This window comes from Heterocephalus glaber, unplaced genomic scaffold (assembly GCF_053883595.1).
Source record: "Heterocephalus glaber isolate CG9 unplaced genomic scaffold, H.glaber_assembly_v1.0 deba00000937, whole genome shotgun sequence".
NCBI classification, from domain to species: Eukaryota; Metazoa; Chordata; class Mammalia; order Rodentia; family Bathyergidae; genus Heterocephalus; species Heterocephalus glaber.
In genome coordinates this window covers 16,149,013-16,170,304 of record NW_028258173.1, presented here as the reverse complement: position 1 = coordinate 16,170,304, position 21,292 = coordinate 16,149,013, and the positions used below count along the sequence as shown (strand labels likewise).

Below are 21,292 nucleotides of genomic sequence, written 5' to 3'. Positions count from 1 at the left end.
AGACACAAGTGAGTACAAGTAACACCAGGGAAATTTGGGCGGATCTGTGGATTCTAACAATATCGGTATCCTGGTTATGATATTATACTGTAGTTTTGCAGAATGTTACCACTAGGGGATAGGTCAAAGTACACATTTCTGTGTTGTTTACCACAAATGCATATTTAATATATATTACCTCAATTAAAAATATCTTTTTTTTTACAATGTTGAGGATTGAAAAACATCTATTTTTTTAAAGGGTGCCACAGTTTGTAATAGCTAAATCTTGGAAACAGTCCAAATGTCCATCAACTGATCAATGGATAAAGAAGATGTGGGGCTTTTTTATACAACGGAGTACTATTCTGCCATAAAAAGGATAAGCTTGAGAGATTTCTAGCTAAATGAATGCACCCTGAGACCATACTCCTAAGTGAGATAAATTGGACACACACGTTTAAATACCACATTGTTTCTCTGATGTGAGAAACTGAAAGTGTAAATAAGGACCAAAATATAATAGATATTGGGAAGTGGGAAGAAGATGTTCAAATGGAAAGGAGAATAAGGGCGGGGGGTGGGGGTGGGAAGAAGAGACAAGAAGAAAAAATGAAAACAAACCTTCTATAAATAAGGAGGGGTGGAGGGGTGGAAGGGAGGAGAGGGGAATGGGAAAAAAGAAGAACCAAGATATATCATGTACAGGTGCAAATTCCTGATGATGAGTATGATCATTATGGATATCTAAAATGTACCAATAAAAAAAGAAAGACTTGGAAAAAAAAATAATAAAGGGTGCAGTTTCCTGTTCCTGAAGGATACTAGTGCAATGGGATGAATCTTGAAGCAATGTTGGGGGATCACATTTCTCCCAAGTCCTCGTGGCAGCGCAACAGTGCACAGGAGCCCCCTCCTTCCACTGGTGCCCTGAGCAGGGACAAAGCCTCTGAACCTTTGAGACCTTTGAGGAAACAGTCAGGTGAGCTGTTCCGCAGGCTTTATTCTATCAGCACATTCGTCCCAAGGCTGGAATTTCTCTGGGATCCAGGAGTTCCGGCTGCTACTTAGAATGTGTGAGAGGCTGAGAGGGAGCACACATGCTCTAAATCAAAGGGAATCCTAACTGCAGAGCAAACAGAACCTTTCTGCACCTAAGAAAGATCACAGGTGTCCAAGACAAAGAACTGTTCTAGAGCCACTGAAATGTCCAGCTCCTAGACAGAATGTTTCCCTGAGTGAGGAGTGAAGTCAAGGCCAATTTCATCCACAAACTCTTCTAGTGAAATCATTCAATGGGGAGTTTCTTTGTCCCCCATGGACTGTGGCCTAGAGGGGGATCCTTAGGTCAACTTCTAGAGAAGGGTCCTGAGACCCTGGGGTTGGCCGTGACTGGCTGGGGTGACCAGTAAGGGGACTATTAGGCCTGGCGGTGCCTTGGGACATCCTTGCCCCCAAGGGGCTCCCATCACCTTCTCTGGGTCCCTCTGTGTCCCTCTGACCCAGGACCTGGCACAGGTATTTGGATGCCAGGCCCAGCCTATGGGTCTGCTCAACCCCAGCAGAGCCAGCTCTCACCGGGCCTCTGACCACCTCTGAACCTCCTGTGAACGCAGAAGGCACCAACGCCCCTTCAGGCGTGTGTCCTCACCTCCCTGTGTCAAGATCTCGTCTCCTCCTCTGCACCGCTCTCCTGCACCTCCATGCGATGGGTTAACTCCCAGAACAAGTGGGCAGCACACACAGCGGAAGGGGTCCCACCCTTGCAGGACACAAAGGGCCCTTGCATTTTAGTTTGCTGCCGCCTCTGCCTAACCTGCCACTGCCTATCGATACATTTTATAAAAATTTGTCCTTTTCTTGTAGATACATTTTTAAACCCCTCCTCGGAAGGCCCCGAAGGAAGGGGAAAAGCCGGCCACATTCGGCTCCAGGCCACATTGTTCTTCAGACTCATTGTTCTCCCTCTCTGCTGACCCAGAGGGCCCATGCGCCCCAGGGAATCTGAGGCAATTGTTTTTCCCAAGCCTGGACTCTTCAGGTGTGAGCGGCAGTTCTGGGCCACGTAGGTTACTGTAGAATTTCTGCATCAGGAAAGAGGAAGGAACTTGTGACCCGTGTGCCTGTGGCATCAACAATGCACCCCAGCAGCTCAGCGGGAGAGGAAGAGAGCTCAGTTTCCATAGCGATAAATCACCAGGAAGGGATAGAGCCAGCCAGAGAAGCAACACTAGGATTTTTCCCTTCCCTGAGCTCCAGCGAACACATCCCCCGGGCCAGAGCTGGGTGGGTCCTGGGCCCCCACAGCCTAAGCCTTCAGAAGGACAGGCTGTATGGGCACAGCTGCCTGAGGAACCTGAGCCGCCCTGAAAATCTGTAAAGCTCTCCATGGACACTGCCATGAGGCTCCACTCTACCCTCTTCCACTCCGGCCCCTGTCCTGCTCTGTGTTCAACCGTGCAGCCCTTTTCCAACACTGGAAGCTGGGCTTGTGGGAGGGATTCATGCCAGAGCCACTGGCCAAGTTACCAGAGCAGCTGAGAGGGGGCCCTGGGGGTCTTCAGGGTTTTCACACAGTCTTCCCCTTGCCAAAATCAGACTCTCTTTCCCATTGAAAATATCGAAGTGTTTTTTTTTTTTGGTACTGGGGATCGAACTTGGGACCTTGCACGTGTGAGGCAGGCGCTGGAACCACAGAGCTAAATCCTGACCCCCCCTCCTTTTTTTTTTTTTTTTAATGCTCTGAAATGTCATTTGTCTCAGTTCTCAGACCTCTAACCTTTGCATGTGCTATTCCCAATGCATGGAATAAGTTCCCTGCCTCTTGGGGCAGCTGACTCCCCAGGGGAGATGCCTGATTCCTCCTCCTGGAAACCCAACTGCCTGCCTTTCTGGGCTCCACAGAACTTGCGCACCCTATGATGCGCCAAGCAGAGTGGTGGGGAGAGAAAAGGTTCTTCTAGGACTGGACAAACTGTGTAATCCTGAGAGACTTAACTTCAATGAGCCTCAGATTCTTCACAGGCAAAGTGCAGAAAATGAGAGTATGTACCCCATAGTGTGTTTATAGGATTAGACTTTTCTTTTTTGAGACAAGGTTTCTCTTTGTAGTTCAAGCTGGCCTTGAACTCTTACTATGTAGCCCAAATTGGCCTTGAACTGGCAGTGATCCTTCTGCCTCAGCCTCTGGGGCGGGGCTGGGATTACAGGTGTGCGCCACCACACCTGGTAGGGGTAGACATATGTACAAAGCACTTAGAAAAGCGGCACTGGCTGGGTTCTTCAAGCAGGAGCCATCTTTTACCAGTGTTCCTAGATTGAACTGCTTCAGCCTTAGTGGGTGTTGTGCAAGGTGTAAATCTGAATCCATGGGTGGGCATTTTGCAGCTGTGAGGCGCAGCACCAAGGGACTCAACCTGCAAGATTTCCTCTAGTTAAGTCACACTGGGATGGGCCCAGGCAGCCAGGGACCAGGATTTTGCCAGTGGAGCTTGAATGTCACCTTCAAGTGCCTGACATCCCCTCCCTTCCTGCCGCCTGGGCTGGGCCTGGGACAGCCCCCACTTGCAGGACCAGGCCACGAGGCTCTCAGCCTGACCACAACCAGGTGACCCTTGCAGTCGATAAACACCAAGAGATTCAAATAATCCACATACCTGCTACGGGGAGGCCGCTCTGATTACAACAGACAAATGCCGTGTTGGACAGCCGGTTCCTCTGTGGTTTTGCTTGAAAAAATGAAACCAAACTCTTCATGCAAATAGTTAGGTCTTAACTAAATTATGTAACAGACAATTCTCTCCACTTAAAAATACAGCCTTCCCTAAATCTATAGAGACACAATGCAGGCCAGTTTTGCCTGAAACTCAGGAGGGATCAGGGATCCCTTGCCAGTGTGCAAGGGAAGCGTCTGGAATGGTGTGAGTGGTGATAGCTGCACAGCTGTACATATTCACAAACAAAGGGTCCCCAGATTTAGTAAATAAAAATCCAAGACCTTCAGTTAAATTTGAACTTCAGGTGAGCAAGAAATGGTAATTTTAATATAAGTATGTTCTAGATCTGGACCCAGACATTGCGTGGAATGTGCTTACACTGTAAGTACAATCATAAAAACTGTTCCAGACAACCTGGCCATGGAACACCTGTAATCCTAGCAGTCTGGGAAGCTAACTCGTGAGGATCGTAAATTCAATCCCAGCCTGAGACACAGTGAGATCTGGTCTCAAAATAAAAAAGGGCTGAGGATGTAGCTCAGTGCAAAGGGTTCAATCCTCAGTACCACTACAGCAACAAAGCAAAAGAGCAGAATCCTGCTCCAAACAATGAATGCTTCAGCGACTGTTTATAAACCCAAGAATCCTGATTCTTAGTTCATTAATTTCTGCACGTGGCATTGTGGGCATTTCAAGCAGGGAAGAGAAGCACTCTTGAGCAGGCCCATTGTGAGCCAAAGTGAACCCAGACTTCCTGTACCCAGCTTGGAAATTGTCAGGTTAGTGACAGGCAGGTCAGTGAAAGAGATTCCAGGTGGCTTCGGGTGGGTGAGACAGCACACACTGAGTAAGATGCCAGTGGTAGAAGCTGGCATTTACTGTAGTATGAATGCTTAGCATGCACCTTGCTGAGTCCTAGGAGGATGACACAGCTATGACAAGTCCACAGCACCATGGTTGGTTGAAGGAAAGCTGGGGTTTAACTCCAGGGCCTTTGCTCTTACCACTCTGCTCAAATTCTTCCACGTGTAGTTAAGACTTGGTGTAAAATCGGTCTAACAAGGTTGTCTTGTCTACTGGGAACTTTAATCAACTTTGCAGTGCTTGGCATTGACCTCTGGGTCTCACACACACTAAGCACATGTTCTGCCACTGAGACACAAATCAAATATGCATGTGAGTACAGAGCAGGGTAACCATTAACTGTTTAGGAAATGCCACTTAGGGTAAAATCTTCCCAATGGTGGGGTGTATAAAATAAGAAAACAGAGAAGTTATTGATGGTGAAAAGGTAGAATTTCAACCCACTCAGATTTATGAACAATTCTGAAGGAGTTGGTGGCATTTTTCACCTGAGATGATCAGGATATCAGCAATGGATTTTTATAGACGTAAAAGAAAGTAATAACATTCCCAATGTATTTTTTCATTATGAACTAAATTCTATATCCCTTGTTCAGTTTACTCCTTTGACCTGGATTATAGAGTATTTATGAAGGGAGCTTTAACTTTTTTTTTTTTAACTTCAAATGACACAGAAGAAAAACAAGCAGAAATCAAAACATATTACAGGCAGAATTACTGGGCAGTGGTCCCTTCAACCCACTTGAAATTACAAGAATTTGACAATGGCACCATCTAATGGAAGATTATAGAGTTGCAGGGAAAATCATGTCAATTTTTCATTCGGGTTTATCAGTGGCAATTTCTCCTAAACAACCACTGGACCCTCATTGCTTATTATTTGTCTGTCTGTACTTCTCTGTCTTTGTCTCCTTCCCTCTGCTTGCCCTTTTCTAGGAAGTACTGAGGATTGAACCTAGGCCTTTCACACTGGGCTTCATTTCCAACCCCTTCAAAAACTCTGTATTGAGACAGGGTCTTGCTATGTCACCCAGGCTGGGCTCAAACTTATGATTCTCCTGCCTCAGCTTCTTAGAGTGCTAGGATTATGGGTGTGCATCAGTGTGTCCCACTTCAGTTCTTATTTCTAATAGAGATACACCAGGGCTGGGGATTTAGCTTAGTGGTTCTGGCGCCTGCCTTGCAAGCACAAGGTCTCTAGTTCAATCCCCAGTTACCGCCCTTCAAAAAAAAAACATAGAAAATTATCATTTTTTTAAGGTCTCCAAAATATCTCGTCTCGTATGGGATTTTCTTTTGGGCTAATGAAAATGTTCTAAAACAATTGCTTATGTTTCCACTGCTTTGTGAATGTACCAGAGGGCACTGAATTCCATGCTTTAAATGGATGAATGTTATGTGAACTATATCTCATAAAGTTGTTTTTAAAAAAGAACAAATGTGACAACTATTCCAATCCTAAGGAACTCTTACCATGTAAGCAGCCAGTTTCCCGGAGATGAGCAGTTAGGTGTCATCAGTTTTTGGTGATTGCAAGCAGAACTGCTGGGATGTCCTGGGTGACTGCTTCTCCCATGGGTGGATGTAGATGGAAAATTCCAGGTCTACATAACACAGCTCTACATCCCAATGCAAGAACTCAATGTCAGCTGGGCATGGTGGAAACCACTTCACATTTTTTTCAGTTTTGAAGTGTGCTGAAGGGAATTCCCCATTGAGAATGGGCCCCCATTTCCCTCAGTGACCATGAGGAGGGGACAAGTAGGAGGTATGTTTTAGTTAGCTCTCTGTCACTAGGGATAATCAATTTATAAAGATAAAAAAAGACATCGTGGCTCACTCCTGTAATCTCTGTACTCCAGGAGGCTGAGGCAGGAAGATCAAAAGTTCAAGTACAACTTGGGCTATTTAGCAATTTAGCAAGACCCTGTCTCCAAATAAAGGTGGTTTTGTTGTTGTTTGGTTGGTTTTGGCTTTTTGAAACAGTCTCACTATGTAGTTCAGGTTGGCCATGAACTCCCTGTGTAGCCCAGCCTGGCCTCGAACTTGATCCTCCTGTCTCAGCCTCCTGAGTGCTAGGATTACAGGTGTGCACCACTATCCCTGGCCATGAACTATTTTTATAAAACTTGCTCTTATTGAAATGGCTAGCACGAATAAGCAGGACTCAATTTTCTATTGACATGGCAGCATTTGTCCCTGACCTGAAAATGCCTTCTTCACAGCCCACACCCATTCTCTCTTCATTAAGATTCACTTCTAACAGTCCCATTTTTGATTTGCTAAAGTGGTTTGATACGAAAGTTTATTTGATCCAAGTCCATCATTTCCCAAGATAGCATCATTTTCGCTATCTACCTCTGCAGCTTAGATCTTCTGAATGCTCACACCTGTCCCCACGAAGCCAACCAAGAAACTTCAACCATCACTCAGGGTGGAAAAGAGAAGCCACCAATATTCTTTTCATTTCCCAATCCTGTCTCCAATTTGTACATATCTGAGAGAGAAGCCATGTCCACGGGTCTATACAGAATTGTTCCCAACTGGCCAGCAGTGGGAGCAGGAAGCTGACAGGATGCTGATGAAGAATATGCAGACCCAAGAAAAGAGGAATTTTACACGTGTATCTGAAAGCAAACTCATCCAAACATTCATGAAACCCTACAGAACTGCTGAAGACACAAAAATAGCCATTGGGAGTGGTGGCCCACACCTATAATTCCAGGTCTCTGAGAGGCTGAGGCAGGAGGATTTGAAAGTTTGAGCCCACACTAGGCAACTAAATGATTTAGTGAGATTCTATCTCTAAAAAATATATATAAAAAAAAGGGCTGGGGAGGTACGTCTAATTTATGGTTAGAAGATCACAGTTATTCACCAGGTCCTAGGCTGAGCAGAGATAATCAGGCAGGCTCGCACAAAGGCACTATAACAGATTTCTCATTTTCTTTCTCTTTCCCACTATCTGACTCCCCAACAAGTCTGAGTTCGGCCATCTTACCACATCTTGCCACATCTTTCTTACAGGAATTTATGGAGGAACACACACTTTGGTCACACCAGCTAGTCAGAGTGTGTAAACTGGCCCAGATTCTGTCATTTCCTTCATTTGGTTAAGAAAAAGAAGAAGTTTTCAAAGCAACTCGTCACTGTCAGTGCTGGTACTGTGATAATCGCTGACCTCCTCGCTCTGGGGAATGTGGAACCCTCTGAATAAACTGCTCTTCTGGGGCGTCTTTTCTTCTATCACATGTAGGACCACGGACCATTTTGAGACTTGAACCTCCAAACCAAAATATGGAAAAAGGGGCTGGGGATTTAGCTCAGTGGCACCATGCCTGCCTCACAAGAGCAAGGTCCTGAGTTCAATCCCCGGTACCAAAAAAAAAATGTGGAAAAAGAGCTTTCTCATGTTTCTTTTCTCTCTCTCTCTCTCTTTCAGTTCAAAAAGCTGTACTGGATTGTGAGACCATGAAAAAAACACACAGTAAGTTTCATTTAGTTCTCTCTCAGCAAAATCTTTTCTAATGAAGTGGTGAGACTGTCAGCTTGAAATATGAGTATTCACTTGTAATTTTTTCTATGCTTTCATTTATTTTATGGTGCTGGGGATTGAATCAAGGTCTTTGTTCATGTTAGCCAAACGCTCTACCACTAGCTCTAGCCTCAGCCCTTTTTATTTTATTCTGAGAAAGGATCTCTCTAAACTGCCCAGGTTGACTTTGAACTTGCAATCCTCCTGCCTCAGTCTCCCCTGAGTGCTGGGATTACAGGCATGCCCCACCACACCTGGTTTATAAATTTGTTTTAAGAAATTGAGGGCCCGGGATTTAGCTCAGTGGTGCCGCCGCCTGCCTCGAAACCGCAAGGTCCCGAGTTTGAACCCTGGTACCAAAAAAAAAAAAAAAAGAGATGAGGAAATATTGATAATCCAGATCCGACAGTGGGAGGGCAGTAGATGGCATTTGTGAGCAGTGTAAGTGGGTCCTCCAACCAAAACCATCCACTGATCCCAACAGCGAGGGATTTATCAGCCACTTGCTTTTCTTCTGGGGATTATCTATTTATACTATGCGCCCACTTACTAGTTTTTTCCTTATTGATTTTCAGTTGCCTTATGTATTATTTAAAATCCTTTGGTTTTATTTATGGTTTAAGTATTTTCTTCTTGACCTTTAATTTGCCATAGAAAAGTTTTTAGGTTCTAGGGTAGTCAATATTTTCAGTTTTTTCTTTATGACTCCTATTTTTTGTGTCTTACTTAAAAGACCTAATCTTACCTGATGTTGTAAAGAAAAATATGTTCTTATATTTCTCTTAACTCTTTGTCTTTTTTAAAAGATGAGCAGTTTTTATTAGATTGCTTTGGAGGCTTGTGGGATTTTTGTTTTTGGTTTTGTTTTGCAGTGCTAGGGGTCTACCCCAAGGCTTTTTCTTGTTTTGTTTTGTTTTGTTTTGTTTTGAGAGGAGGTCTCTCTGTGTAGTCCAAGCTGGCCTTGAATTCACTATGGAGCCCAGATTGGCCTCGAATTCTATTGTAGCTGGGACTGGTCTCAAACTCATAGTCTTCTTGCCTCAACTTCCCCAGTGCTAGGATCCATGTATGCACTGACATGCCTGGCTCTCTTGGCATTTCCAAATAATAAAAAAGAAAAGCAAGCTATCAAAGACTACTGTTTTTCTTGGTGCTGGGTTCTATCCTTGGGCCTCAAACATTGTGTGCTCTGCCAGCTTGCTATACCTCCAACCCCAGTAGATTTTTTTAAGACAAAAAAAGGAATCAATCAAAGCAAAGCAGCATACACACATGGAACCCAACTCATATACAAATGTAATCAAAGTCAAATGAAAACAGACACTTAGGGAAACTTGAATGCTAACTGAATAGTTGATAATTTTTTTTAAATGTAGTCATTGGGCTGGGGATTTAGCTCAGTGGTTTCGCCACCTGCTTTGCAAGAGCAAGGACCCGAGTTCGATCCCCAGTATCAAAAAAAAAAAAAAAAAAAAAAAAAAAAAAAAAATATATATATATATATATATATATATATATATATGGTCAATTTTGGGCCAGGGATTTAGCTCAGTGCTTCCATCACTGTCTCACAAGTGCAAGGTCCCAAGTTTGATCCCCAGTACCAATATATATATATATATACACACACACACATATACATATAGTCAATTTTTAGTTGTGAAAGAATCATATATATATGTGTGTGTGTGTATATATATAGAGAGAGAGAGACAGAGAGAGAGAGAGAGAGAGAGATACAAACTGTCACTGTTTTGCAGCGACACAGAGGTCTCCGGTGACACACAAGCAGTTGAACCAGGTTGGGTTTCTGGTGACTCACTGTGAAGAGGGAAAATGCATGGCATGGGGAGCTGTGGGACCGCAGGACAGCACAGCAGTGTTGCAAGAACTTAGTGTGGCATGGGCCGGGTATTTAGCTCAGTGGTTTCTCTGCCTGCTGCGCAAGCGCAAGGACCCGAGTTTGATCCTCGGTACCAGAAAAAGAAAAAAAAAAAAACTTGGTGTGGGATTTGCACTTGTGTTAGGTGATTTGAAGAGTCAAAGAAGTGGACCTTGCTCCGGGTTGAGTATTTTTTAGAAGTGGGAAAAATTCTATAGGTGGTGATTTAGTGATTCTCATCTCAAAGGCAAGGAGAACAGAGGATGGTTAAGCAGTTATGGGTCAAACAAAAACATAACCTCCAAAGAAGAAATTTTTATTTGAGAGTAAACAAAGAAGTCTGCAATGTGGGAAGCACATGCACGGGCTGGGGTAGACTCTGGCATGTCAGAGGGACAAAGGAAAAGTTGGAGTTTTACTGGGGAGAGAGAAATGTTCCATGAGGGTTTTTGTTTTTATGTTTTCTTTCCTGCTACTGGGGCTCAAACTCAGGGCCCACTCACTGAGCTCCATTCCCAACTATTTTTATTATTTTGAGACAGCGTCTGGCTAAGTCACCAAATTGCCTTGGCTGGGCTCCAATTTGTGTTTCTCCTGCCTCAGCCTACTAGAGTGCTGGGCTTACAGGTGTGTGGCACCACATTCTAAGGTGTCTTGAAAGAAACTCGTTGGCACTGGTGGCTGTACAGGAGAGCTGAGGAGCTGTATGGAATGGCTACAGTTACTACCAGTTAGAGCTGGTTGTTTCCAAGCAGTTGCTAAGAAAAATCAGTCTTAGTGTGCTTCTTACAGCAGGTTGCTTCTTAGGAGATAGTTCCTGGAGTAATTCCTATTTTTCCCTCATGGCCCCTTGACTCTGTGTTAGTGGGGTATGACAGGAATGACTCCATTTTGTACAATAATCTTCATGCTGTGATTGGAAAGCAGTGGCGGTCACTCCTATTAGCCATTTTGGAGGGTGCTTGGCCAGTTCTGTGGTCGGACGTTATGACTTTTCCTGTGTGTGGACCTGAATGTGGAGGGTTCATGTCTTTGTGTCCGTCCCTCATGGTCACAGAGTGGCCTGCTGTGGCATCAGTGGCCTGTGAAATTATTCACCTTCAATAGCAGAACACTAGGCCTCGCTGGGACAGGTCAGTTCCTGGCTGTCAGGGGCTACTTTTCTCTTTTTCTTTCTGTAATGGGATTCGAACTCAGGACCTTACACTTGCCAGGCAGGCGCAGCACCACTGAGCTAAATCCTTGGCCCCAACTTTTCTCTTTTTCAGTATTGAACCTTATGGATGAAATAATGTGGAGCCTGGGATTTGCTTTAAAAATAATGTCTCAGTTGGGTTTCGGCAAACTAAGTCATTAAAAAAAATTAGTTTATTTTGGCTCTCCATTCTGGTCCAAGGTCAAGGGCTGCCTGTGACGATGGCCTTCTTACTGGCAGGGTCCTCAGGTGGCACGGGGCATCACCTGGAGCACAGGTGTGTATGTGTCCTCTGGTCTCCTTCTCATAAAGCTGCCAGATTCAATTGTGGGGCCCAGCCTGATGACCTCATTCAATCCCAGTCACTGCCAAAGGCGCCACCTCTAAACACCATCATCAGATTGTTTCCACTCTCTTCATACCTCACAGCAGGTATTCAACTCCACCGTGAGTTAGGAGGGATAAACCATACCCAAGCTGTAGCAGTAACAGAAGGGGCTGGGACGGATGAAATGGGGTTGGTCATGGGTTGACCATTGTTGAAGCTGGGTGATGGTCACATAGGGGTTCATGACATTGTTTTCTGTGTGTTATATTTGAAATATTTCAAAAGAAAAAAATTAAAATAAATAATTATCCAAACAACCCAATGGCATAGAGTTTGGTCATGGAACTTGGAGCTGTGTTTATAGTTCCAAGTCTGCCTAGTCCTCCTCCTCCCCCTGCCCCTTCCCCTCCTCCTTCTTCCTCCCCCCCCCCCTCCTCCTCCTCCTCCTCCTCTTCTTCGTCTTCTTCTTCTTCTTCTTCTTCTTCTTCTTCTTCTTCTTCTTCTTCTTCTTCTTCTTCTTCTTCTTCTTCTTCTTCTTCTTCTTCTTCCTTCTTCTTCTTTTCTTTGTCTTTGACAGGTTCTTGCTTTGTAATACGAGCTGGCCTTGAACCAACTAATAGGCAAGCTGTCCTTGGAACTTGTGGAAATCCTCCTACCTCAGCCTCCCGAGTGCTGAGATCACAGGCATGGATCAGCATTCTAGGCTGGCCTAGCCAGTGTTAATGGAGCCTACTGCAGATTCTCCCAAGTGAGACTGTCACCCACCTCAGAAGGGTTCACCTGCTCTTGTCCACCCGAGTGACTGCAAGGTGGCTCGGTGGTCAGGGAATGGATTGTCCTTGGCACTTGACCTATAAGCTATGGCTAGCCAACCACTGAGTTATTACCAAGGGCTTTTCACAAGGACTTTTTTTGCATCATTTTGTTTTCCAGATTTCCCTCCTCCGAGTTTGAACTCAAGTACTCATGCGATCACAGTGCGTCAAAATGTGTCTTTGTTTTGTTCTCACAAGAACAAATCAATGCAAATCACCTATTCACTGTTTTTGAGTAAGAAACACCTGGAAACCAAGAAAGGCAAAGGTGAACCTGTGATTTTTTACCTAACAATCTCCAAAGCCAATGACTCAGGCCCTTACAAATGCAAAGCTGAAGTTTTCAACTGCTCAAAATATAGTCCCGGGTTCTACTTCATGGTTGATGGTAAGCAGACCGCTTGCTACTGTGATCTGTGGGGTTCTTCCATGTTGTACAAAGGGTTGTCTATGGCCCTTGTACATTCTCAAGAGCCAGATGTTAGTCAGCTTTTGTCACTGTGACCAAATACCTGAGAAAACAACTTGAAGGAAGGGAATGATTTATTTTACCTCAAAAGTTTCAGTCCATGGTCAGCTGCGTCCATTGCTTTCAGGCCTGGGGTGAGGCAGAAACAGCATGGTGGAAGGGTGTGGCTGAAGAAAGCTGCTCCCCTCCTGGCAGCCAGGAAACAGAGAGAGAGAAAGAGACTGAGAAGGCTTTGGGGACTGTAACAAACAGTGCGGAGGGATGAGGCCACCCGAGCAGGCTAGTGAACGCAAAGCGGTACAGACTTTATTCATCTGGGCAGAAGTGGACTGACAGCACCAAGAGGCCGCCAGCTCTGAACAAAGAAAAGGCAGGAAGCTTGATAGGGCATTGGAAGAGAGGTTCAGCGTGTCTTTCACATATAGGGGTCAGAGCAAGTATTTGTGGTCGGGGTCCATGCAGCGATCAAGACAGATGTATGGACGTTTGCAGGTGACGTGGCATTGAAAAGATGCTGTACTTCGTAGTTGCTGTCTCTGTGTTGGGAACACCCTATCCTGCATTCTGTGTCTTATCTGCTCTGAGATGCTGGTGTTGGGCAGAGACAGCACCTGCATCGGCTGCCTGTTTTGTTGGGGTTTTTTGTGTCTTGTCAAACTGTAGCTTGGAATTAAAGAGCATGTTCATTAACCATTTCACGACCAGGTGAAGCCTGACAGGGACAAGATAAACTCTTCCAAGTCGTGCCCCCAGTGATCTGCTTCCTCCACTGGGCCCGGCTTGTGTTTCCATTACCTCCCAATTATGCCATCATGGATGAATCTGCTGATGAAGGAAGAGTTATCGTGATCCAATCACCCTACCCAAAGAATACACAAGACTTTTGAGGGACATCTGAGATCTAAATCATAGACAAACCAGGAAGGTTTGTTACTGAGATCTTTATTTTAATAATTCCATTTCATTTCATCTTTCAAAGACTTTTTGACTGTTTCAGATCACAGTCTTAGATCTGTTTCTTTGGTACCGGGGATCGAACTCGGGACCTTGCGCTTTCGAGGCAGGTGCCGGAAACACTGAGCTAAATCCCCAAACCCACAGGGGTTTAGGCAAAAACTCATAGATCTCAAGAGTGAATCTGTTGAAATCTTTTGTACATGCTTTATTGTATGACTCCCATCCTGTGGCCAAAAAAAATTACTTTTTTTCCTAAGATTTAATGAAGAAATCTTGGAGTCGGTGGTTAGCCCCATGGAGAATCTTTGTGTCCCCTACCTTTTCCCACCCTCTTTCCCTTGCAATCAGGTGCCTCCCTGGCCAGCATTCTTCTTGCCCAATATATCTTATTAATTTTGTATTTATCTCTGGTATCTTCCAACCCCAAGTGTCTGATAGCTCAGCATCAATGGCCTCATCTGTGAAGGTGACCTTTATAATGGGCCCCTGTGAGAAAGAGAGAGGAAACGTGTTATACCTGGAGTCTTGTAAGCTTATGGACTTTCACTTTCTAATCAACTCTGAGTGATTCTCCATGTCTCTCCTATCCACTATGGTAGCCACTAACCATACGTCACTATTTAAATTTAAATTCAAATTAAATAAAATTAGTGAAGCAAAAAGTTCCATTCTATGGTCTCACGAATCACATTTCAATTCCTCGAAAATCACAAGTGGCTGGTGGCTGCCATATTGGACCACAAATAGAACATTTCCATCACTGTAGAAAATTCTATTGGACAGCAATACCCAGGTCAATGATTCCTAGTTTTAAGGTCATAACTGTCTTAATAATATAATGATAGTGATTGATACTTTCCTCAGAGAAATGCTCATATGATGATGGATACATATTTGTATAGGTAAAACTTTTTTGCAGAAGGCTTTAGACAACCCAGATTCCAGGTTAGAGCCAACAATCTTTTGGCATAAACTGAATAGAAGTGACAGTTGTCAAAGAAATATGCAGCAGGAGGAAACTCCCTGCAAACACATACTGGAATGTGGTGGGCATTAATTTAGCTGATAATATTCTCTGGTGGTGGGCAGTGAATACATGAAGGTGTATGTTTTCTGTGCATGACTTCCCTGCAATTTACCAGAACCATTACATTGTCCTGTAGCACTGGTTTGGTAGATTATAACACTGTGTCATCTTCAGTTAAGTCAGGTCAGCAGCTATATATTAAGTGCCTACTGTGTGTAAGCAACTGTGCCCTGAGATTTCAGTGATGCTTAAGGCATGGTCATGTCCCCGACCCCATAAGGGATGAGGGTAAAAGCCATAAACACAAATCCATTAATCACTGATTCAGACATCGTATGTTTAATGAAGACCCAGATATGTCAAGCACTGGGTATCTAGCAGTTTCTGTCCTTGGGGAGCTTACAGTCTAGTAGTGGGAGACACAAAGCTCTGCTACCCAAACAAATAAATCACAAGCTGTGCTGGATGTTGCAAAGAGAAGGAACGTGGCAGAGTGATGGAGAAAAGTAGAGAGAGGGAAGATCCCCCTTGGTAGGGTAGTTAGGGAGGGCTTTCTGAGGGGCTGATACTGATACAGAGTCCTGAAGGATGAGGAATTAGCTATGGGGAGACACAGGGAAAGGGGCTCTAGTCAAGGGACCAGAGCACATCCAGAGATCCAGCTTGGGATGGACCTCGGATGGTCCAAGGACCTATAAAGAGGATGGTAAGCTGAAGGTCACATGAGGGGAGGTGACCCCATATGGGACTGGAGAGGGAGAGGGCCAAGTTGTGAGAGGCTTGGAGCCATGCATAGAGTTTAGATCCTTTGGGCCTGTGGGGGAGTATTAAGATTCTATTTTTCATCCTTGAAGTTAATTCATTCAAGGGTGGAGGGGTTACAGGGCACAAGTACAAGGTGGGTGCTGGTTGAGAGACACCTGCATTCATCCAAGACAAAAGCAATGGTGGGGCTGCACATGTTGGGATGTACAGATGGAAATGGACTGAAGAAATATTTTAGAGGAAGAACCCACAGGACTTCCTGGCTGAGTAGCTATGGAGTCATGGGTAGTGAAAATAAGGAAAGAACAAGAGATCTCCGGATTCTAACTTGATGAGTACTATCTCGAACAAGGGGGGAAAGTAAAAAAACAAGATTTTTTACATGTGTTTTTAACTAGGAGATTATCTAGAGTTCAGTTTCAAGCAGGTTAAGTTTGAGGCAACCATGAGACATCCCAATGGATGATCCTGTCCTAAGAGGTAGTACAAGTTGCATGAGGATGGGACCACGTGCAGGAAGGGAAGAGGAAGTGGGAACATTTCCGCCTGGAGGATTTAAGAAAGATCTTATGGGAAGGCAGCAGCCACATGAAAATAAAGGACTCAGGGCCGGGGATTTAGCTCAGTGGTTCTGCTGCCTGCCTTGCAAGCAGAAGGTACCGAGTTCGATCCCTGGTACCAAAGGAAAAAAAAAAGAAAATAAAGGACTCCTTAAATTGTATATCTAGCTAGACAGATACCTATATCTGTACCATATCCATCAATTATCTATGATCTATCTATCATCTCTCTGGTTTATTGGAGAGTTGAAAATCACTGCAGTTTCCTTCCACAGATCATCTTGACTCTGTGAGGCCCTTCACCGTCCTGTCCAACTCTCAGGGAAGTCCACAACTTTCCCGTCACTTTAGATAGCAACCTTTGGCCCAGTTTCAATCTCAGAAAAGCCCACACTCTGCTTCCTCATGAATGTTTCAAGTTCTCTTTTCTGAAAATTACTGTGGTAGAATTCCCTTTCATTGCAAGATGTCCTATGGGTGCTAGTCTCATACAAAGCTGCCCACCATGGCTGCCACCTCTGGGTGATATTTTGTCAAGAATATTGTCACAGGGATTCCTGTTCAGGAGAACTAGAGAGCAAGGAGATTATAAATTACTTTCTTTGAATTTACTTTATTTGGTCCTCTTATTTTATTGTTTCTGTCCCAAATTGATATTGTTTCCCAAAAAAATTCATGGATTCTGGAATAGGTCCCAACTGTGCTATTTTTATTTTGAAATAGGATCCCATTAAGACATTAAGTTGTCCAGGCTGGGCTCAAACTTTCGATCCTCCTGCCTTAGCCTCTCAGAGTTCCAGGGTTAGAGACCACTATGCCTGGCAGGGGCAGGTTTCTTTAACTTTCAGGAGCACAATTCGTTCATCCTTGGAATGGGCAGATACTGTAAATCTTGTAGTACTACTGTGAAGGTCAAGTGAGATCATGTGAGTAGTGTGCCTGGCACATCAGAGACACTGAGTGCCTATCCTTGCTTTCCTATGACACTGTTTTATTATAACAAACCAGATAGCTGGATTCCCCACAAAATAGCATCTGATTTGACAGAGCATGCTAGACTCCAATACTTGCTTTTGAGCGTTTCCATTGAGCCTATTTAGCAGGGTTACTTCTGGTTTTTTGGAGGAAGTGCAAGATATCTGTGCAGCTGAGTTCTATAAATGAAAATACAGTTAGAGAACATGGTATTTTTGGATTGAGAATAAGAACAACTCTTAACTTCACATTTGGTACTGGATAATTTCAAAATCATGCTCGTTATTGAGAACAAACATATTGAGACTTCTGTAAAGGGAACCTCAGTTCTTCAAAGCAGGGAGATGGGCTCCACCCTCTGGCTTTCTCAACACTTGGTCAGGCCACACAGCCTGGGGTCAGCCTTGTCACCCAGGGCCCTGCCCAGCCCACTGTGAGCTTCTTGACTCCCTGGAAGGAGGCGTTTCATCTTTAGGTGCACAGCTTGGCAAAGAGTAGGAATTCAATCCATACTTGTGACTGAGTGAGTGCCAGTGTCTGGATATTGAGTGTTTTCCCAAAGACCTGGAAGCTTGGAGCTCAATATAATGGTATTGAGATGCGGTGGATCCCCCGCCACTGCACACACACATAGTAGAATTGAACCAGGGCTATCCCACTGAGCTAATCCCCAGCCTGATGATGATGATGATGATGATGATGATTTGCAACAGGGTCTCACTAAATCACTAAGTTACACAGGCTGGGCTTGAACTTGTGATCCTCCTGCCTCAGGCTTCCGGAATGCTGAGGTTATAGATGTGTGCCCCCATGCCTGGCTGAGTGGTGAATCTTTCAGAGGCGGGACTTGGTGGAGGTGATTAGGTGATGGGGCACCACCCTCCTAAGCAATGGATGCAATTCTGGCAAAAATGCCCTTTTGTGAGAGTAGGTAGCCATGAAAGAGCCAGCCTGGTCCCGCCCCTGCTTCCCTGGACAGACTCATGTCCCTCCTGCATGCTGCCACTTCCCTTTCTGCTTCTCCCTCACGTTGGGTGATGTGTCGGGTGATGCGGCCAGAGGGGCCCTCACCAGAAACCACAGCTTTTGGACTTTCTAGCCACCAGAACTATGAGCCAAATAAGCTTCTGTTCTGTATATATTACCCAGTGACGGCTGTTTTCTTACAGCAGTACAGAAAAAGACTAAGGGAACCCAGTCTGCTTGTCCCTTCAAGGGGTGCTTCCGTGCCTCTAGGCCTGGGCACTGCCAGGTGCTGAACTTTCAGGTCAGTGAAACAGAAAGAGACCAACATGCAACCAGACACTGCATCCTGCTCAACAACTCACTCCCCTCAATTACCCTTCCTTCCCTGAGCTCTTCCAGCGGGTCCTGGGTTTGCTTGCCGAAACTGCAGCTGCTCCTATATCCCCTGCTTCAGCCACCAGCTTCAAACGCGGGGTCCCCCAGTAGGGCCCTCGGAACCCTGACCAAGTTGCTTTCCCTGTAAAAGAGCACAGGAAGCCTCAAAACTAGGCAGGGAGAGACCTTGTCATGCAGCTTACTGACTCAACCCTGCTTTCTGCCCCGCTCTTCCATTTTTATCTCTCTTGAGGCTGCTGGTCTAGGTTTTCTTTACTTTTGCATCACTTTTTATTGACCTTTTTTTTCTGCTACTGGAGATTGAACTCAGGGGTGTTCTACCACTGAGCTACATCCCCAGGCTTTTTTGTGGTTTTTTTCAGGTAAAAGTATTCAAGCTTTAAATTGAGCCCAAGTTAAATATTAATTATCTACTGTTGCATGATAGACCACAACAAACTTAGGTAGTATACCATGACAATTATTTTATATAATTATGACTGTGACTTAGGCATTCAGGCAACCCACAATGAAAATGATTTGTCTATACTCCATGGTATCTGGGGCTTTGCTGAAGTGGCCTAAATATCTAGCGCCTGGCTAGAAGGGGTCCAATAAGGCTACATACCTAGAGTCTTGCTTTTGATTCTTAGCTAAGGATCCAATAATGTGAGTTCCAGAGTTCAAAGAAGAAGCATTGCAGAGACAAGCCCCTAAAGTGTAATTGCTTATTAACATTTTGCTTATATCATGGTTCCTAATATCCTAATGGCCAAAGCAAATCACAAGGTCAAGCCTACCTTCAATATAGGAAAGGCATTGTACTGGTAAGCTTTCTTGTTGCTGGGACACAACACCCCACACCCACATCTTAAAGGAGAAGAGAGAAGTTTAATTTGGCAAACAGTTTCAGTGGATCAGTCCATGATTGGCTGACTTCAAGGCAGAAACATCATGGTGGGAGCTTCCCCAGCCTTTTTAATTTTTTATTTTGAGACAGGTCTCTCTAAGATGCCCAGGCTGCCCTCAAACTTGCACCATTCCTGTTTCAGCTTCCTTGGTAGCTAGAATCACAGGCATGGGCCACACAGCTGGAGTTATGTACTGATTGCTAATCCTGTGCCTGCCCTCTTTGCTGTTTATTGGCCCACTGCTAACATCTGGTGAATGTGGACTTCTTCCAGTGCTTCTTTTATCTTGGAGCAAAAGGGGCCCTTGACCATGCCTATGTTGGGGGCTCTGCACCTTCCCATAGACTGAGGAGTCTAGGGGGCCGCGGAAATGTGCCTACCAGGACCCTGTACCCCACTTTTCCACTTCACAGTCTGGACATCTGGACCCCAATTCCCTCCCCAGTCAGGCCAGAGCCCACTTCCAGGGCCTTCATGAGTCTCCTCCCAGCTGCTCCTCCTACGGAGTGAGGACTCAGGACTGGAGCTAGGGAGCTATTTGTGGGTGTCACTTGGTTGTGCAGGTTGGGGGGGGGTCCGCATGCATGGGAGGCCCCTCAGGTTGCAGGTGAGAGCAGGTGGAAAGGACAGGCTGGGTCTGGGGCTGTGAGCACTCCAGAGTTCAGTAAGTTCTGTTCAAGGAGGGACTGGGCTACAATCACAGCTGTTCTGGTTACTAGCTAAGTCTTTCTCTCGTCTGTAAAATGGGAGTGCTACCAGTGAGATACATCAGGCTATGCATGTAAAGTATTTCACACAGGATCTGACATTTAACTAGCACTCAATAAATGGTAGTGTTTGAGTGACGCAAATCATGCGGTGTGACTAAGGACCTTGCCCCAAAACCACTCAGGCCTTTCTGATGTTTGTAACCCTAGCAATGCTGCCAGTCAGCACTGTGTTCAGTGCAGAGCTGCATTTCTCTGCCTTGTCTGACACCTCATGGAAGATCTACTTGGTTGTGACTTTAAGAACCCCAGGGACTAACAAGTTAATGCTCCTGAGATGCTCGTATCTGTATCTGCTGTGGTTCAGTTACTGAGTGCACAGTAGGCTGGCTAATTCGGGAGATGGTTCTGAGTGCCCTTTCTAGAACACTTGCCAGGTCCATGTCATTGGAGAGCTCTGTGGTGACCACTGCATCTGTCTTCTTCCAGATGAAGACAGCTGTCCTTCATGCCTGCTGCTGCTACTACTGCTAATTCCAGTGTCATTTTTGGTGTTGCTGGCAATAGTCCTAGTTTGTTTGATACCAAAGTACAAAGCAAGTATGTTCTCACCATTGATTTCCCATGGGCTCTGGATATGATAGCAGGGTAGAGGGTGAAGAGGAAAGGAAGGGGAATCAGAAAGGTAATGGGGAGAAAATGAAAAGAGGGGCCTAAGACAGACTTCCTGAATGGCCGGCACAGCACACGGGACAGTCCTCAGGTCCTGGTGACAGCCTTTCTCGATGTGGGTTTCAGGTGGGGCCACATCAGGATGTGCAGCCAGTGTGGTTACCCACAGCCCTGTGGCTTGCTTAATGCTCAGCTGCCACCAACTTGAAATTCTTAGTAATTTTTGCATTGTTTTAAAAATTATTTTTAAGCAATGGTAAAGTATAAAGAACATTTTCCATTTTACTTTTTTTCTTCTTCTCCATGTGGTGCTGGGGATTGAAGGATTATGGACATGCTAGACCAGCGCTCTACCCCTGAGCCACAGTGCTAGCCTCAGTTTGGGACAGTACTGGAGACTGAGCCCAGGGCCTTCACATTGAGTTACATCCCCAGCCCTTTTAAAACTTTTTTGAGACAGATTCAATCCTCAGTGAAAATCAGATATCCCAACTTCTACATCTCATACATCTAAAAAATGTCTCCCCTTCCTATAGAAAACTCAGGTTCTTGCAGAAGTGTCATTAATATTTTTGATTACTAGGCTGGGACTTA

The 21,292-nt window shown here is 44.9% G+C and overlaps 2 protein-coding genes across 10 annotated transcripts in view; one reads left to right on the top strand and one right to left on the bottom strand.

Moving 5' to 3' along the window:
- Milr1 (mast cell immunoglobulin like receptor 1) overlaps nt 1-21,292 on the top strand; it is a 35,413-nt gene that overhangs the window by 6,401 nt on the left and 7,720 nt on the right. The window contains exons 1-5 of one of the 5 annotated variants that reach the window (XM_087208614.1): nt 7,509-7,811; nt 8,002-8,046; nt 11,412-11,603; nt 12,433-12,702; nt 20,516-20,626. In XM_087208614.1, coding sequence (XP_087064740.1) covers nt 7,757-7,811; nt 8,002-8,046; nt 11,412-11,603; nt 12,433-12,702; nt 20,516-20,626 — 673 coding nt within the window. In that variant the 5' untranslated portion in view covers nt 7,509-7,756. Of the gene's footprint in view, nt 1-7,498; nt 7,812-8,001; nt 8,047-11,411; nt 11,604-12,432; nt 12,703-20,515; nt 20,627-21,292 lie in introns of those variants that run through there. The other 4 variants (XM_087208615.1, XM_087208616.1, XM_004870229.4 and 1 more) reach the window with 4 other exon arrangements.
- Polg2 (DNA polymerase gamma 2, accessory subunit) overlaps nt 13,728-21,292 on the bottom strand; it is a 66,697-nt gene continuing 59,132 nt past the window's right edge. For 2 of the 5 annotated variants that reach the window (XR_002391080.2, XR_015450298.1), the window contains 2 exons: nt 18,409-18,550; nt 17,164-17,246 (listed from right to left, as the gene is read on the bottom strand). Coding sequence is in view for 2 of the 5 variants with exons in the window: in XM_021248640.2 (XP_021104299.1) it covers nt 18,484-18,550 (67 nt within the window). In the remaining 3 variants the exon portion in view is untranslated. Of the gene's footprint in view, nt 14,227-17,163; nt 17,247-17,287; nt 18,551-21,292 lie in introns of those variants that run through there. The other 3 variants (XR_015450297.1, XM_087208613.1, XM_021248640.2) reach the window with 3 other exon arrangements.